At 38.8% G+C, this 19,553-nt stretch overlaps 1 protein-coding gene across 5 annotated transcripts in view; it reads right to left on the bottom strand.

Annotated features, from left to right (window-relative positions):
• Window positions 1-11,791: 11,791 nt before the first annotated feature.
• CEP126 (centrosomal protein 126) overlaps window positions 11,792-19,553 on the bottom strand; it is a 37,967-nt gene continuing 30,205 nt past the window's right edge. For 2 of the 5 annotated variants that reach the window (XM_077173961.1, XM_077173957.1), the window contains 5 exons: window positions 18,386-18,510; window positions 18,003-18,093; window positions 17,266-17,475; window positions 14,733-14,796; window positions 11,792-11,944 (listed from right to left, as the gene is read on the bottom strand). In XM_077173961.1, coding sequence (XP_077030076.1) covers window position 11,944; window positions 14,733-14,796; window positions 17,266-17,475; window positions 18,003-18,093; window positions 18,386-18,510 — 491 coding nt within the window. In that variant the 3' untranslated portion in view covers window positions 11,792-11,943. Of the gene's footprint in view, window positions 11,945-14,732; window positions 14,797-14,842; window positions 16,613-17,265; window positions 17,476-18,002; window positions 18,094-18,385; window positions 18,511-19,553 lie in introns of those variants that run through there. The other 3 variants (XM_077173959.1, XM_077173958.1, XM_077173960.1) reach the window with 3 other exon arrangements.

A 19,553-nucleotide genomic window follows, 5' to 3' on the forward strand; every position in this document is an offset into this window, starting at 1 on the left:
ATAGGAAATGAATAAGCACAAAAGGGTCATCTGATACCCCACAGGCTAATGTGTGAGCACTGTCTTATTAAGGACAAAAGAGATCTGAGGAATTGGCAGAGATGTCAAATTTAGTACTCTGGCTTTTAAAAATATGTTAATAACTCCATCTTCTCTAACACTTCAGATTTTTTCTTCTCCAGAAGAAACAAAAAAAACCCCTCCAGTAACTTTTAGATTCATTTGGTTTAATATATCTTGCATTTTATAGTACCAGAAGGATTTTAAAGTGCTGAATTAATTATGGGCCAGATGTTGTATGCAGGGCCAAGCTAAATTGATAGGACTGTTCAGGGCTGCCACAAAGCTGTGTGTTTGTTGTCAGCTCTCAGGAGAAGGGTAACATACCTGACAGCTATGTATCACTGAACAAGAATTTTGACTGAGAAAATCTGTATGATTCTGAGAGTTATATTGTCTTTTAAAGTGTTTTCTGCAAAATTTCTATAAAGGATTTATACTTTGGTATTTAGAAACTGAACTAAGCATTGTCATTGGACTGTTGGATTCACCTCAATTTGCTGCAATGTGCTCTATGCATTTATTGCTCTTTTTGGGTGCCATTTAAATGCTTTTGTGCTTGGTTAATAAATCATACTTGAGATTTAAAAATCTTTCCAAAAAATGTTCCCTTAAAATGAGTGGGAACTTTGGACCCTGTCCCTAACTTGGACTATTATAATGTTGTATGAATAATTATTCATCTCAGTATATTGAATACTTTATTTCACCTTCTCTCCTTTCAAAATTAAGAAGAAAAATAGAATAAAATAAGTGCTTCTGATAAGGATTTAATTGCAACATATTTGTTTTGAATTTGGATTTTTATCAATAGCACAAAATCCAAATTAAAGTATTTTGCAGAGAATAGTCCCACTTTTCAGAATCATCTTGCTTCTACATTCAAAAGAAAAGTGTCTTCCTATGTTTTCTATATTCCTAGCTCCCTGAAGCAAGCCACAAAACTCAAGCTTTTCCTTGGCTTCCCATTTTGCAGAAGACCCCATGTAAGTGTGCAATCATATTTTCAGCAACATATAATAATATATATAATAGATACATAATTTAGTATATATACACTATAATACTTATTATATATCTTGATATAATAATATAAGAATATTGAAAAGTAGCTTTCATAATGCTCCCCTCCATGTGGTACACATCCCCAATGTTTAAAAAACCCGTAACAGATTCTGAGCTATCAGCATGCTGAATTAGTAGAGACATCTGACTGCTCAAATAGGGTCTGATCTATTTTATCTGACTGTTTTAGAATATAATTGTACTTACACAAATTGGATGTAGTGCCTCATGATGATCTCCTTCATTGAAACTGTAAATCAAGATATTTTGTCTTGTTTACAGTTTAATTTACCAATCTTTGGTATGACCAATAGGAAACTTGAAATATGTTTTGGTGGAACTGCCTGTTTGTGCAAATCCTACTAGCCAACAAAGGCCACTTGAAAAGATAGATGAAAGGATTTTAGTATGTACTTCTCTTGGAAAAACTGAGCTCAGATGACAGGACCTCAGAAAATAGAGCTGTTAGGTGTTCTTCATGCTGTGCTGGTGTTGGGTTGAAAGGATATTTTTCTTTTGTGTGGGGTCTCTGTTCCTGCATTACTGACAGATTCAGAACAACTTAGAACTGGTCTCAACATTTTTTTATATCGGATGAGGAATGGAAATGAGCCGCTCTCAAAACAATTTCAGTACAATTTTCTGCATGATATTCAGGCAAAGCTTATCCTGATGATGTTCTCATCATTTGGGTTGCTATAATGCAAACTACGGAGACTTACAAGCTGTCTGGAGAGGAACTTTTCACAAGGCTATGCAGCCATAGGCAGCCATAAGAAAAAAAGAAATGTCCTTAAGCTGAAGGAGTGCAATGTTTAGATTAAACATTAGCAAAAATATTCTCTACTGTGATGGTGGTGAGGCACTTGCACAGGTTGTCCAGAGTGGTTGTGGACTCCCCATCCCTGGAAGTGTCAAATGCCACTTGGGATGGGGCTCTGAGTAACCTGGTCTAGTGGAAGGTTTCCTGCCCATGGCAGGAGGTTTGGTGCTAGGTGGTCTTTAAGGCTCCTTCCAATCCAAACTATTCCTTGGTTTTTTGATTTTCTGATAGCTGTACAGAATCTCTCAAATGACATGTACCCCACAGCATTCTTAGGTGAAAGAAGAGATGAGACTGAGTCTGCTACAAGTGTTGATAAAAAGTAAAACAAAACTAGGGGCAATATGCTCTCTCCAACTCATATGCACAAAGGACAGTTGCATTGGACCTATATGGTCAAAAAGGTAATACACTTAGACCACAGCTGTGCTGGAGACAGTTCAGGAGATCTTGCTGTTCAAATTACCATGTGTACCCAAATGGCTTTTGGCAAGCTCTGTACCTTGCTGCAGGGTCTTCTGGGAGTAGTAATGCCATAGTTACCTGAGTTTGAAACTCTTTTCCCTTTCCTCTTCTCCTCTGCAGCCTGCCAAAGCTTGGATTCAGAAGCTTCTGGCCCTGCAACCATTTTCCTTTAGTATTGATACGGCAGTGGATTTAATGACACAAACAGAAAAAAATTAGGCCTAAACTGAGAAGAAAACAGAAATATTTTAGTATTTTAGCTGCAATCATAAATCCCAGAGGTATTAATCTGTGTAGCCAGCATATATGTATCTGTGCAGCCACTGTGTAGTGCCAGGAGCAGTTTCCTTGTTGGAAATGGTCCCTGTGCAGTGTTTATTGTTATAGTGCCATTTCCTCCCCTTTCCTATCATGTGCTCATGGTCAGAAGTGCATAAAACATCTACCAGATCCCTGAAAACAGGAAAGGTGGGTGAGTACTGAGCATACAGGGGGTCTCCCTTTTGCAAGTATGTATTTTCTAACCAATATTTCTTCTTTGAATGTCCTCTATGTAACAGCCCTTGAGGATAGCCTGGAAATCACTTGTTTTACTTCCAGTGCTGTCCATGACAAGGCTCATGAGACAGAGCCCCAGCCCTGGGTGTTCATTAACTTGTTTTGGGGTTGTGAAGTTCAGCTGAGCCATGGGGATGCACATCTCCAGGGCAGGGGAGGATGGACAGATCAGGTCTGTGACACCTTAAGTGACTCAGTGGTTTGACTCAGGAATCTTAAGGAGTTTTTTCTAACCTAATGATCCTGTGATTTTAACATGAGCTATCAGAGCTTGTGAACAAGGGACCTAATAGGGGTTCAATGGCACCGAGACTGGACCATGTGGTTGGACCATTGCAAAAGCAGGAGACTCAGGACACAGATATTCATTTATAGAATAATGTAACCTCAGCAGGGTTGGAGAAGTATTTTATATTCCTCTTCTCTGTCCTAATTCATTGACATAATGAGGCAGCAAAACTGCTATGACTATTGGTCTGTCTATCTATCTATCTATCTATCTATCTATCTATCTATCTATCTATCTATTTATCTATCTATCTGTCTCAGAGTGACTAGAAGCCAGGGCTAATGATTTAGTTCTCCAAAGGGTATTAGCCTCTGGAAGATTCAGAATGACATTCATGTACCTTAAGAGGATACATAAGGTAAGGACACATGTCCAGTACCTAATCCATATCCAAAGTTTGGTTCTCACCCATGAACAGAAATGCTACTATCTTGAGTTAACAGACTACCTGGTCATCAGTCATTGGTTCAAGGCATTTGAGACTCCAAATCTACTTGCCCCTGAGTACTCTGAAAAATGAGGTACCCACAGAGTACATGTAACAAATGCAGCCAATGGGGAACACACATTTCAGAGCAAGGTAAGGGGTGGAGGAGCTGGCCCTGGTAGCCTATTGTGGAGGGGTCTAATCCTCAGACAGTGAGTTTGCCATAATGGTTTGCTCTTACCAGTAGAACCCTTTCTGTCAAGTTTACCTTTTTTCAAAATCAAAGTATGGGGATCTAATAATGTGTGTCTTTTCATATTGACTGAGTGTGTGAATACAAAATATGATTTAAGAAGACTCATTGTGGAGCTTGTCTCCAAAGCTGAGGACAGAAGCTTTCTCCTAGAGTTCTCCTGTTTGACCTCAGCCCTGCTTTTCTTGCTCTGGTGCTAGGTCCCCAGAAACCTGGAAAGGGCAGTTTTCAGAGGGGAGGCTGGGTGATCCTGCTGCAAGCACTGCATTGGGTGTGAATGGCGATGAGACTAAGGAGATAAACACAGAAGGCAATTGAAAACTTTTTGTTGTGAAGATTTAACATAGGATTCATTGCTTTAAGCACTGCCTTGTCAGATCATTGCCCTTTGACAGGGCTTTAATAACTGGAATAAAGCAAACTGTCGAGATTGTCTCTCCAGATCTTTGTAATAGAGTAAGCATAAATGCTAGAAATCAATTGCACTTGGATAGGAAACTTGTAAAGGAGAACTTTCTTTCTAGAAAGTAAGATTTATGGGAAGTGTGGCTTTTGTAGGAGATAAAGAATAGTTAAAACATTTGGAGAAAAAAAAAGAAGGAAAAGTTCACCTTTTTCTATCCCTTAACACCAAGCATTCAGCCAAAGGAAAAAAGGTATGGACTAAGCAGAAGACTGCCAAAGTTAGTTAAAGCTTATCATTCACATATTGCCTAGAAAATGTAATTCATTCCTATCCTAATTATTTCAAATTTGGCCTGTCTGGCATTCAGTGACAAGTCATTAGCAAGATAGACAAGCTGCTATTGCAGTGCAGTCTGAACTCTTCTGAAAAAACATGCTAAATATTCAAAGGCACAGAAAAAACTGAGCAACATGTTCCTATTTCCCGAGGCTTACCAGAGAGCAAAGGTACAGGATAGGAAGCAAAGATCACCTTAATCCATTTCAAAATGTGTTGGAAAAATTAAGGTGAAAAATTCTGTGCAATTCTTCTGTCACACTGAGGCCAGAAGTTGATGAGAGGATGTTGTATAATTTCATTTAAACACTACTGGGAGTTCAGGCAGAGGAAACCAAACGGAAGGTCTAGCTACAGATCCACCACAGGATTTAAGGATGACTGTTGCTGTTCATTCAACATGCAAAGACTCAGCTGTTGTGCCTTTACTGGGTCCTATTGTCACAAACTGAACCCACCAAAGGTGTGCTGTCAATCTGTACAGCATCCACTGTCCTCTGTGCCCCTGTACTGCAGAGTGTTTCTCGACGTGCAGGCTGGCCAATCCATGTTCTTTGCAACAGGAGATGCTATTTAGCAGCAGTTTTCTGTGATGTGCAGCTGGCTACAGTCTGAAGGTTTGCCTTTTTGCTGCCCTGTCTCCTCACCTGCTCTCAGGTGCTTAATATGTGGAAACCGCCATCAAATTTGGGGTTGAGGGGCCTCTCATCTGACATGTGCATCAGCCGTCTGGGAGAACACAGCTCACGAGAGTATTACTACAGCACTTGATATTTGACAGGACCTTGAATAACAGGCTAATAGAGCTGTGTGCTTATTTATACCAGCAACAGCACAGTAGTCAGTGCAGGTGAAATTGGGAAGTCACATGCCGTGATAATGATAAGCTGTCCATGTTTCACATGAGTACGAGAAAGTGGTGATGACAGCTGTGTGGCACTTTGAAGCCACATGCCTCCTGTATTCCAGATACAGTGCCCTTTAATCTTTTAAGAGCCATGCTGGATTTTGCTGTGCTCTGCATGACTTCATGTCTTGCTGTGACACTCCAAGACAGCCTCCTGCCGAGGTTCTCTGAGCAGAGTTGGTCTGCAGGCTGCAGAGCTGCATTGTGAGCACATACAGACAGGTCAGTCTATTTTCTACCACGGTGAGTGTGGAAAAGAACATCAATTTTCTTTCTATCGGTGAACAAGCCAAATTGCCTGGCAGCGTTACTGAAGTATTAATTAATGTGCTGTACATCTTCTTCTGGATGCACAATGACTGCTTGGCTGTCAACAAAGAGCAGGTTCTCAGCACAGAGCCTCTGGGGCAGCAGGAGGGAAAGTAGCACTCAAGAGTTTATTGTTATTTCACCTTCTGTTGGTTCTTCTGCACTGGAAGAACATTTTTTGGGTAATTATGGATGATTTGCGAATATTAGTTATTTTAGAGCAACTCAACCATGAACAAACATAAATATGTGAAAAGGCATTTTAAGCCATGTCTCCAGAAATCTTTACATGTAATAAGCTTGAGTATGATGTTTCAAATAATCATTCTGAGACTTATTAAGGCGAGAAACATAAGCCTTAGCTAAGTGCAGATTTAGACCACTCTGTATGTGACTAGCTATTTTCCTGAGAACTTTCTGACCTAACTGTGTGACAGAAGCTTTCTTTTTTAAATAACCTTATGAATGTTTGCTGGCATGGCAAAGCAAAAGAACAAGATACAATAGCCTCTTGGTATAAATCTCTGTTAATGAGATCAGGACTAGAAACCTCATTGTTCAACTCACATTCTGTCTGAACACAATCTGCTTCTCAAATTATAAATCAGGGGCAAGACACTGTACCATTGTGTAACCCTACACTCTGGCTCTGGAATGTTTCCTAGTCATAAGAGGATTGTCATCATTTCATTTACAAGAGAACTATCAAACAGGCCTGGGCCATATTTGGTCTACAACCCCCCCTTGAAAGAAGACAAATACCCCTGCTTGCAGCAGGATATTTTTGCAGTAACAGCACAGAAGCATTGCATTATAGTGTGCCACATCCTAAAAACAAAAGAAAAAAAGCACTGTCAGAAGCAGTGCTCATTACTAAGAAAACTAATTTGTTTATGCATACCCTATATATCTGTGTGCCTCTATAAAACAAATACACATATCTGTAATAAGATCACTGAGTTGGAAGGTTTAGTTTTGTCTGCAAAGGCACAATGTGTGCATGAAGCCTCTGCCATCCCAGAAGACCTTACAGCACATTCTGCTTCAGAAAGAAAGAACCATCCCCTCTGACAATCTCAGACAGACAGAGAGAAGGACTTAGTCACAGGGTGTGGATGGCACAGTCATCTGAAGAGCTCTGAAGGACATAATTGCTTTCACATTTTCATCCAGCTTTCTAACAATCCAAGAAAATGGGGAAAGACTTACTAATTTTTTACTGGCTTAGAAGCTGTCTAGGAAATCCCAAGCTCACTCATTGGCTCCATCAAATGTAGGTTATTAAACAATTAACCTAAATGCACAACCTGCCAGCCAAGTCACCTCTTGTCTTTGGTAGGACACTCTACAGGAAGGGAAAGAGGTTCACCCTTAGCACCCTGTGTTCTGTCTCTCTAGTTCTGCCTGCTCTTAAGAACAATATCATGACAGGTCTGTGTAAATACCATCCTACCCCCATATCCCACATAGCTCTGTTCTCCAAAGGGGGACCGTGGGCATGTGCTGACTGGACAACACAGAAATCAGTGCTGCCCTGTGAATAATCACGAGAGAATAACACCAGCACTCTGACCGAATGACCTCTGAAGGCTGTGTTCCCCAGTGCCAAAACCTTTGCCTACAGCTGAGAACAGAGTTCAGACCTCTTGAACAGATTGTGTAAGTTTTGCTTTTTATTAGACAGCCAAACTGAGAAATCAGAAAGGGAAATAATTTACATGGGCAAGAAATGACCAAATTTTTAAGTCAACATTAAACAAAACACTTTACATAGCTTTTGACTAATCTTATTAAGCTAGTCTTAAAATCTTATTTTGAATTGAAAAGTCAATCTTTTAAATTGAAATATTTGAACTTTATTTTTTTCTTTGATGAAAAATCTGAATATGAATTACTTCAGCAGCATTTCCTTTTTTAGAAATATATGTTTTCACTTTTTCAGTTTGCCTAATGGTAACACACTTAAATGATCATTCAATAACAGATAGTGGTGCATTCTACTGGCATTTTTACCTAACTGCAGGATGGCACAACCTGCAAGAGATTCAGCATCTTTTAGAGTCTTATCATGGCACAAGTAAGATCAAAAAAAAACATTGCTGAAAATGGAATAAAAAGCATAGAAATTAACCTTTCTCCTTTCCTTTCCTTTCCTTTCCTTTCCTTTCCTTTCCTTTCCTTTCCTTTCCTTTCCTTTCCTTTCCTTTCCTTTCCTTTCCTTTCCTTTCCTTTCCTTTCCTTTCCTTTCTTTTTTAAATTTTTCTTCCTCCTTTCCATTTTTCTTTCCTTCTTTTTTTCTTTTTGTTTTTGTTTCTCTGATAGAGCACAAACTACTGGATACAGACTAAATAACAATGTTAACCAATTGCTTCCTTCTCAAAAAGAGAACAAAATTAATAAATACAATAATAGAAATGTTATATGTAGATTCCTGTCACCCATGGACACTTCGGTCATCCTGGATCACTGCTATCATTGTTGCTGGTTTGGGATTTATAGTCACTATTGAAGGAATTGTGTAGCTATGATTTGAAATACAGTTCCAAAAATATTGTGGAGCCATCTCTAGTTATAGGGGGTCAAATTCAGTTTGAGTGAATTCTCTCTTATAAAAGCAATGGTATTAGAGAAGGAATCATTATGAGCCAGATGATTATGAATATTATGATGAGGATGAAAAAAGGCTATGACACCTTCTGTCTACTTGATGGAGCAGATGTGTTTTAGTGTATTTAGTGAGAAGTCTGGTCATTCCCACACACCACTGACCATGTTTTAAATGGCACTCTGCCCACTCGTTTCTGGTTTAATTTGTATTGTTTATTGTCATTCCTGTTGTGTCTGGAGAATTTGACAGTATCAGTCAGGTTCTCCTCCCAACAGGGGCTTTACCAAAGATGCTGTCACACAGCTCAAGACTTGTGTACTCTATACTGGCCTAACACAGGCAAATGCATATTTTGAGGTAGCCCTTTTGTCTCAAATGATTTGATGCACCCTCCTAGCAGCCTGTGGTATAGCACAGTAGTGTTCACTGCTGCAATTTTACACACACATTGGCTGCCCCAAAACACTGTCATAAGGGTTTACTCGTGCCTGTTTTGCCTGCAAAACAGAGTGTTCAAAATGCTTGAAACATCATTTACAGGTGTCAGTAGTAGTTCTGCAACGGCCTTCCCCCTTCACAGGGCTGCAGTTCTTTTAGCCCGTGAATCTGGTAGCTAAAAAAAATACTTTTTTCCCCATGAAAGCAAATTGACCATGAGCAATGGCTGGAGGAGGAGGATCTCTGACTTCTCCCAGTCCCCTTCTTCCCACCCTTTACTGCTGCAGCTCTTGCCACTGCCATTGATAAGCTTAGTGCTTATCAATGAGCATAGGCAAGGACCCTGCAGTCTAATGACCATGGCTGGCAGGAAGTTCCAGAAGAGAAAGGAGAACCAGAGCCTTGTTCAGAACTCCCAGGCCGCTGTGGCACGTCCAGCTGCAGCCCAGCCAGTCCCTGTCTCACTGTCCCTGTCAGTGCTAAGGATTTGTCATAGTCCCCATGTGTCTGTAGCTGCACCTATCCCTCACATCCACAGCACTGTCATGCCTGTCACTTCTGCCTCCAATGCCAATGGCAGGCCTCAGGTACATTGGCTCCTGCCATCCTAGAGCCTGGATGCAGGTGCTGGAGTGGATGGTGGCTATTTGCTGTGGTGCCCTCCCAGATATAGAGGTAGATAATTTTCTTCCTGGCAGCATTGGAGGCTGATACACAGGTGATAGAGGAAAAGATGAACCTTGTTAGGGTAGGGGTGCTTTTACACCCTGTTAAGCCCTGATGGGGCATAAAATTAGCCCATTTCTTCTAACCCTGGCGTTCTCCTGGACATGTCTGCACTCAGGAGGCTGTTTGTCAATGACACCCTCATGAGGCTCTGCTCTGGTTTTTCACAAGTGCTCAGAATCCAGCTGCTGCCCCTGGGCCCGCTCTCATAGTGCACATTTCTGATGCCCAAGGGTCACCCTATTTAGACCCCTAAACAAAAATTATACTTTACTGTTGTTATAAGAGCCAAAGTGACCTCAGAAACAAGGTTATTACATTATTGAAGGTAATATTACCTTAGTTGAAGTCTGTAACGCTAAATCAAAAAACTAATTTGAAATTACTTTCCTGGAAATGTAAATGCAGGCACCTGCTTTTGAAAGAATATCTTCAGGTAATTGAGGAAGTTGACTCATGGGCTTTACTTTTGCCACCTAAACTGCCACCCAGGAGTAGAAACCTGGTTAAGCTGCTGCTCTGGCTTGCTGACTAGCACTACCATGGCCTCTGGTATTTGGATTATTTGCTTTCCTCTCTCTTAATCTCTGTTGGGAAACCTTCCCCCGCTATTTAAATATAAAATCCTCACCATACTGGAATGTCACAAGGGACTGCTGACAAACAGAGATGTAAGGGCTCAGTATTTCAGGGCAACCAATTTTGAGTCCAACTCAAAATGCTCCTTGTTAGTTTGTTTCATGCCTTTTGCTGGGAATTCTACATTTATTTGAGACCAAAGACCAAGTAAGTACTGACACACATCAAAATCTTTAGGCATGTGGACTTCAGCTAAATTTTGCCTTTTCTGGCAGAACTATCAGAGCAGATGGCAACAGTGGTCATAAGAAACCAAGTTTCTGCAATTTTGATGTTTAAATACAGTTTATCTTAACAATCTCCAGACTGATGTCCCCTTTAAGCCAGATTTTTCCTCCAAAGATGTAGTAATGCCTAGCTAGAGGAGAAAGGTTATTTATTATTTATTATTCCAGTCTTCAAAATATTTTCTTGCAAGACTCAATCTTTCCCTAAACCTTCTTTGTAAAATTTAAGCTGCTATTTGCTATATGTAGTTCACCTTAGTCTTGGCTGACACAATGCACCAGCAGGTAGCTCTAAACCCTGAGAAACTGTCCATTGTTAAGATGGGCACATGTTTTCCTCTTCTCTTTTTCTTGAAGGCTGGTTCCTTCCTAAGCAATGGCAGCACTTTTTAAAGACAATGATATGATGACCCTGGTATGATGGGGAACAACCAAGTTTTTAAAATACTTTTGCCAAATGATCATTTAAGATCTTCTTTTGGGAAGATGCATTCCATTTATAGAATACCAGTCTCTAAATGGGGGGAGATGTTCCTGTGGTTGCACTCTTATGGCACTGAGTCCACCCCTGAAATAAGGCTCTCCTAGGCTTCCATACACTTTGTTTCAAAGACTAGCAGAAACACCGTGTGGGGATCAGGCACAGCTCTGGTGGAAGTACAGGAGAGCTTAACCCCCGAGACAATTGTTACTGTGTAGGTATGAACAGAGAATCAGGCATCTGATACAGAGTTATAAATCCAGAGATTTTGTAAATTCTTTTTATTGCTTTTTGCAGCTAATTCCAGCCTAGATTTGTTGACTGATTCTGCTTGTTTAACAAAAAAAAAAAGAGATGAGGATGTGGTGCCTGAGTACTTGGTTTAGTGGCAAACACTGCAGTGTCAGGTTGATGAACTCAATGATCTTCCAACTGAAATGGTTTTGTGATTTTATGATTCTATGAATGTTTATCTTTTTATTACTTTTTATTGAAACAGCAGAGGAAGTGAACAAGAAGAAGTTAAAAACTCACTGTTTCTTAGCAATTAACTTCACAATTGAAGTATCATGCTTGTTAACAAAAGGTCTTTAATCCAGAACTAGCATAACAATTCTGATGGGTTTTTTTAAATTGATTTTACAATAAAGTGCAGAATAAAATAGACTTAGTTATCCTAAAAATGCTTACCAGTCAATTGACATTCATTATTTGAGTTTCTGCTTTCTTCTTAATTTTGTTGCTAATTTTGTATTTTCAAACATTATACACACTGCATATAAAGTACATAAAGCCACAAGATCCTGTAGCAGATAATGTCAGTTTCTCCTGTACAATTGCAGTGGGTTGCAAGCTGGAAGTACTCTGGTACTGCTGTGAGGCTATTGCAGGGCTCACCCAAAGGGAGGACAGGCATTGCTGAATACTCTATAATAAAACAGAATATAGTGAGATATGCATGTATATAAACAGAAATGTGATTATGTATAACATTCAAGAAGCATAATTTGATGGTATCATGTATATTTTTCCATTCTATAAAAAACTACATACCTTCATCTGGATTTAGAGGTTGGTGTTACAGAGTACAAGGTCCTTCACAGAAATTACTGTGTAAATATCCATATTTTATCTGGGTGCTCTGAAACAAGGAGAGCTGAAACAGGTTGTTCTCTTGGTGAAGTAAAAATTTAAAACCCCATTGTTTCTCCCAGTAGATTTGATCTCATTCATCTGTACTTTTTCTGCAGCTGGATGCTTATATGACAGTTCATTGTTATCATCAAGAAGAATTCCAAACCAGTGGCTGAGATTTGAATGTATATCTATAGCTGGACACCTGTTTCAATGTGTAAGTATATACTTGTAGTGAAAGGAGGGTCTTAAATGTCCATCAGAGAACTTGAAGTTCCAGAGACTGGACAGACTGAGTAATATCTAGTGTTTGTATCTTATTCATGAAATAAAAATATTGTAGATGAATTAGTGGGAGAAAGCTTTGTTGCAGACCAGTCAGCCAAGAAAGGATTCTGTCTACTGAAAGCCATGGAAATGCATTGGTGAGGAAAACAGCTTTGTTTCTTTTTTTTTTATTTTTAATGTTGGGCAGACCATGAAGGACCAGAGGAAAAGTTCAAAAATGCATTATTAAAACACACTTAGATCCAATAAAGGTAACTGTGCAGAAAGAAACAAAATTAAAAAAAAATTTAAAAACAAAAGTTGTTTAGCTGTAAACAACTAAATTTATAATATAGGAGGCAGAAGAAAGGAAGTTGGGGTTCCAGGTCACACCTATTACTGAGATTCACAAGAAGAAAGGCACTGATGCACAGTTGTCTTTTAAGAGTCTCACTTCAAAACCGAGCAATCATTTTGAATTTAGGAGCTGGGATACTTCCTCAGGTGTTTCAGTCTCAAATTCAGGGAGTTGTAAAAGCCTTATGAATAAAGAACATTTTCTTTAACATTTTTGGTAACAGCTTATCCAGTAAAGTATATGCAGTATGCGAAGCAGATCATCTTGAGTGTGATCACACAGCGTGTACAGGACCATGAGGGTATCAGGCCCAGCCAGCATGGGTATAGGAAAGACAGGTCCTCTTTGACCAACCTGATCTCCTTCTATGACCAGGTGACCCACTTAGTGGATGCAGGAAAGGCTGTGCATATTCTTTATCTGGACTTCAGTAAAGACTTTGGCACAGTTCCCCACAGCAGTCTCCTGGAAAACTGGCTGCTTATGGTATGAATGGATGCACTCCTCTGTGACGGTGGTCACAGGGGTCTTAGGATGAGTGAAGAGCTGTAGATCTGACTCTGTGTTACAGAAGGCTTGATTTATTATTTTATGATATATGTTACATTGAAAGCATACTAAAGAATAGAAGGAAAAGTTTCATCTCAGAAGGCTAGTTAAGCTAAGAATAGAAAAGAAAAGAATGATAACAAAAGGCAGCTGCCTCAGACTCTGTCTGACAGCTGGGCCTTGATTGGCCATTAATTATAAACATCTAAGATGGGCCAATCAAAAATCCACCTGTTGCATTCCACAGCAGCAGATAACCATTGTTTACATTTTGTTTCTGAGGCCTCTCAGCTTCTCAGAAGGAAAAATCCCAAGAAAAGGATTTTCATAAAAAGATGTCTGCGACACTCCTCAGAGATTAAAAAACTGTCTAGTTGGCTGAGCCCAGAAAGTGGTGGTGCCTGGAGGTACATCCAGCTGGCACCCAGTCACAAGTGGGTTTCCCAAGGGCTCAGTGCTGGGGCCAGTTCTTTATCACTGATCTGGATTAGGGGATGAATACACTCTCAGTCACTTTGCAGCTGACACCAAGTTGGGTTGGAGTGTTGATCTGCTGGTGGCTCTGCAGGGAAATCTGGACAGGCTGGATCAATGGTAAAAGTTGGTCAATGCCAACTGTTGAGGTTCAACAAGGCCAAGTGCTGGGTCCTGCACCTGGGTCATTGCAACCCCAGGCAGTGCTACAGGCCGGGGGCAGTGGCTGGAAAATTGCTCACTAGAAAAGGACCTGGGGATGTTCATCAACGGCAGCTGAACATGAACCAGCAATGTGCCAAGAAGGTGGCCAAGAAGGCCGATGGCATCCTGGCCTGGATCAGCCAGGTGTGGCCAGCAGGAGCAGGGCAGTGACCGTCCCCCTGTACCCAGCATTGCTGAGGCCACAGCTCCAATGCTGTGCTCAGTTCTGGGCCCCTCAGTGCAAGAGAGACATTGAGGGGCTGGAGCGTGTCCAGGGAAGGGCAACGGAGCTGGGGAAGGCTCTGGAGCACAAGTGCTGTGAGGAGCAGCTGAGGGAGCTGGGGGTGTTCAGCCTGGAGAAAAGGAGGCTCAGGGGGGACTTTACTGCAAAGAACTACAAATTATTTCTGAGTTACATATACTTCAAATGGACCCTGCTAAATGACTGTTCCTTAGAAGTTCTTGGGACTTCCTGGACTTAGCAAATGTCTTCAAATACCAAAATGGAAATGAAGCCAGAGAATGAGGCAGTCTGACATAAACTGTTAAAGCCTGTTTACAGTAATAGAAAGTTCATGTTTGTTGAGGTTTTTTTTACATAAACAGAAAATAGGGCAAGCCAGCTGAATAGATTGATATCAGTATTTTCAATTATATTTTTACAATAAAATAAGCCATAAGGTTAGTTTGTAGAAATTAAAGCTGAACACATTTAAATTAAATACTTACTAAGGGTTGCTTATCTGCAAAACATGTGAAGCAAATGGGTTCCTGGTAATGGCTTTTTGAACATCTGAAAAAAGCATTAAAGTATATAATGAATATTGAATTAAAAAACACTTAAATAAAAATAAGATTCACAGTCAAATATTCAACTAAAAACTTTCTGAAGACTGTGAAAATGTAATTTAATAGCACTGGTTTTATTTCCCCTACCAACAGCTGCTGAAGTATAGGCCATACCTCTATTTTTAAAATTTGCATCTAAATAGTATATGAACAAAAAATTTAGTACCAATAAAGACATCTAAAGCTAGAGAAAAGAATGCCATCTACTCATCAGCAACAAATATTCCAAATGTAGATTGGCTAGTGATTGACTGCTATTCATTAAAAAGACCAATATAAAGCTACATGATTTTTCAATTTGGTAACATGTGAAAACAAAGCCAAAAGAAGGGATGCAAAAAGATAACAGCTTAGAAAAGCAAAGTACTTGTATGACATGTGAATACCTACAACACTTAGTTACTTACAAGTACTTACAAGCAATGTACTTGTATGACATGTGAATACCTACAAAACTTAGTTACTTACAAGTACTTACATGTAAGTCTACCTGTAAAATTTCCCAGCTTCCTACTACCAGTATTAATCCCCAAATAATTAGGCATGCTAATTAAATTTCTGAGATACATATGTACGTGTATGTATTACACTAATTTTCACAGTTACTTCATTTGTAATCTGTTAATTCCTATGATTCTTTCACTGTTTCTTCCATACTGCTGTGTACTTTTCTTACAGTTTTCCTTTTCACATTTCAAAAATTTCAGCATTGTTGCTCCCAGTTATTTTGCTGAATTCACCTTTCCCTTCTTTGTAGTTTCTCTGTTACTTACACAGAAATTTAATTTTATATGCTCATGTTTCTCTTTTCATATCCACTTTCTTAACCTTAGCACATCATACTAAAACAGTTTCCTGGTAAAAAATGGATTTTTAAATTTCCATTTGCCTGGAAGGTAAATGGAAATCTACCTTCCAGGCAAATGGAAGGTAAATTTCCATTTACCACAGGTTATGATACAATGAAATTCTGCACCACTCTTTCACAGAGCAAGAATTGTAAGCTACAGCTGCACAAAGTTTCTAAACAATTGCCAAGATCTTTTATTCTATTGTGGCAGTCTATAGGAAACTGAAGTCTTTTTCCTCAAAGTGAGACTATTCACCATATAATGTAGAAATACTCAGATAGTGTGCAAAAGTTTAATAAACTCTGGTTTAGTTTGATTCCAGTCAATAAGGGGATAAACTTAGATAAACTGATCATAAATAGTGCAGTCCAGAAGGAATAGCAGTGGAATAGTAAAGTGAAATCAGTGGACTTTAGGAAAGCACATTATAATAAACTCAAATAATTAGCATTTAAAATTTTATATGAAAAAAGTGCAAGGAAAGTGTAAAATTCAGAAGACCTGGCAATTCCATGTAGAGCACAAATGGCAAGCAGTTATTCCAATCATATAAAAAGCCAATCAGCCAAGCAGAAGAGACTAAGTCATAAGGTTCCCACTGATTTCAAGTACAGGATGGAGCACACAAAATACTAAAACTATGCCAAACTAATGTGAATTTTTAATGGAAGACCGTTATGATCAGATCAGTCAAAACAAATCCTAAAGCAGCAAGAGACTCAGGAAGTAAGTTTGTTCTTCAAGTGCAAGATCATAGGATGACTAAAGAAAGCATTAGCTGACTAATCACAGGGGAAAAAATTATTAAGAACAAGTACAGACTTTTCCCCCACATTCTTCAGCAAAATGGAAGCTGTGGCTGGGGAGTTCATACAAAGAGCACCAGTATAAAGCAGGTAAGAAATCCACCTGGCATAAAGGAAGAACAAGTTAGAGAACACTTAGGTAAGAATGCCATTTTTAAATGGTTGCCCAAGTAATATTCATTTATACATTTATATTTATCTGCAGCAATGTCGGAACTCCTTATTTATTATTTCTAGCCTTTCAGAATTCATGGAGAAGAGAAACATTCTAAACTATTAGAAGAAAGAAAATGAAAAGCCCATTCATTATAAAGGGCTACATTTGTAAAACTGTATGACATAGAGGGCAATAATTTGCAAAAAGAATTGCACAAAAATGAAGATGGATAAGCTTTGGAACAGATTTCCAAGTGAGGCTGATGGACCCGATGCACCTTGACGGAACAGTTTTGACAAACATCTCTTACAAACAACAGGTATCTGAAGATATCCTCCCATCACATTTAGAGTTATTCTTTACAAAGAAAAATTCATAATTATTTTAAATTAATTTCATGGAATTAAAAAAGGGTTTCCTGATTTTGATACACTGTTTGATACATTTAGTAAACAACAAAACAACAACAACAACAACAACAGCAACAACAGAAAATATTTCTATTACAGGATTCTTGGTTTCATCCAAAAAATCGATGGCAACAAAATATAAAGTTATTTAATCAACAGATGTAGCAGTATATTTATTATCCAACTTACTTTGTAGCTTTTCATCCAGACAATCCAGAGACTGGAAAATCTTCTGTTCTTCTATGGAAAGGGTACTCCTGCCTGGACACAGAGCCCTTTTAAGCAGTGAGAGCTGTCTGGCTGGCTTCACATGGTCCATGGCTGCCAGGATTTCACCCTCTGCAATTGGTGTATTTGCTAGTTTTTCTGCCACTAGAAACTGAGCAGTGCTTTCTGAAACTGAAGAGATTGCAGGGGGATCTTCAAATGAGAAGGGCTCATTTGAATAAACATTTAAATAAACTGCTCTTTTTCATAACCATAGGTCTGTGAAACACAAAATTGACTTTAAAGAAGAAAAAGGTGGGAAAATCAAGAAACATGATATGTTAGAAAATGAAATAATTAAGGACATTAATTTATCTTACAAGTAGCACCAGAGTAGGTACTATTGAGTTTGGAAATATGTAATGATAGCGAGCAATACCTGTCCACATCATACAGTTTTATGTGACACATACAGTTAAAAAAACTCTAGGAATTGAATAAAAATTGAATATATGTTGTAATGCATTTATAAAACCGTTAATATCATGCTATATGATGCTATATCTTATCTTTACAGGAAAAAAAAATGCTGCATAGAATTACACTTTCTTACTTAGAATCACTGATGCTAAAAGACACAAGCCATGTTACACAGTGGGTATATTCTGTCATTCTACTTTATCTATAATAAAGAACTGAAGTGAGTTGTGTTACTATACCTTCCTCAGATTTAGAGATGTTTTTCATCTTTTGTACTGGATCAAATGCAGATTGAATGGGACTCAGCTGGACAGCTGGACATAATGAATTCTATCAAAAATATTGTAAGAGTGTTTTAAGTATAATTTAAAGTAACTATACTACCTCCTGAACATATCTTAATATTTTGTATTACCAAATGTTTTCAAGTAAAAAAAAATATTATGGTACACAAATATAGAGATTCTAGTTGGTTTTATTCTTTTCATTAGCAGTGACAGCAAGGTGTTTATAAGCATTGATTCAAAATCATGTGACAATGAACAAATATTTGATATTCCTGAAACTCTTTCCATTTTGAAGATAAATAACATTTTAATTTTTTATGGTGTTTTATACTAACCTGTGCATGATGAGCAGGCTTCCATATTTCAGAGATGACACTTTGTCTTCTGCATTCTGAAAAACCTCGGTATTTGATTTCATAGTTGCCAAAAGCCTGATTTTGTCTTGTAACAGGAACACTACCTTAAATGACATGCAGACAAAAGTAAGCCAAAATGTGTAAACAACACAATAAATATACTAGTAGCAGAACTAACAATGGGGAATGAATGTCTCTGTCCACATTTAGATATTTACATGTGATCTCCCTAAATTGTCTTGGATGTGGACATAAGGAGCTTAAGTGAAGCCCCATGTTGAGTCCCAGAAAATAAAGATGGTCTGTACAGGGATACAAAGTGTTACCAAGTAAAAAGGAGAATGAAAGTTGAGCTGTGATATAAAAAAATATCAAATAAGTAATGTTTTAGAAAATAAACTGCATTTAGAGAATAATCTTAAAGTCTAACTGCCCAATACAATAAATCACTGTTGATAAATTGTTGTATCTATATGTTAATTGATTCAACTGCCATTAAGATTCCATAGTAGTGTGCAGAAAACATGTAGTAGTTCACAAAGTTTACGTGTTTAACAAAATCACAGAGTGGTAGAGGTGGGAAGGGACCTTCTGAGGCCATCTGGTCCAGTGCCTCCACTCTAGCAGGGTCACATAGAGCTCATTGCCCAGGACCATGCCCAGATGACTTTTGAGTGACTCCAAGGATGGAGACTCAAGAAAGTCTCTGGGCAATTTATGCCAGTGCTCAGTCACTCTTGCAATAACAAAAAGTTTCCTGGTATTCAGAGGGAACTTCCTGTGATTCAGTTTGTACCCACTGCTAAGGTACTTTCAGTGGGCAACATAAGTCTAGTAAGTCTAAAAGTCCTCTTTGCAGCTTCCTCCCAGGTATTTACAGATATTGGTAAGACTCCCCAAGACCTTCTCTTCTCCAGGCTAAATACTCCAAGCTCTCTCAGCCTTTCCTCATAGGGGTGCTCCTGTCCCTTTACCATCTTTGTGGCTCTTTGCTAGACTCTCTCCAGCATGTCCATGTCTCTCTTGTACTGAGGAGCCCAGAACTGAACGCAGTATTCCAGGTGTGGCCTCACAGGCATTGTGAGATTTAAAAATCATGGATTTAAGCTTTATTTCTATAGCTTGGCATTTTGTAGTTAATCTTATT

Source organism: Agelaius phoeniceus, chromosome 2, assembly GCF_051311805.1.
Source record: "Agelaius phoeniceus isolate bAgePho1 chromosome 2, bAgePho1.hap1, whole genome shotgun sequence".
NCBI lineage: Eukaryota > Metazoa > Chordata > Aves > Passeriformes > Icteridae > Agelaius > Agelaius phoeniceus.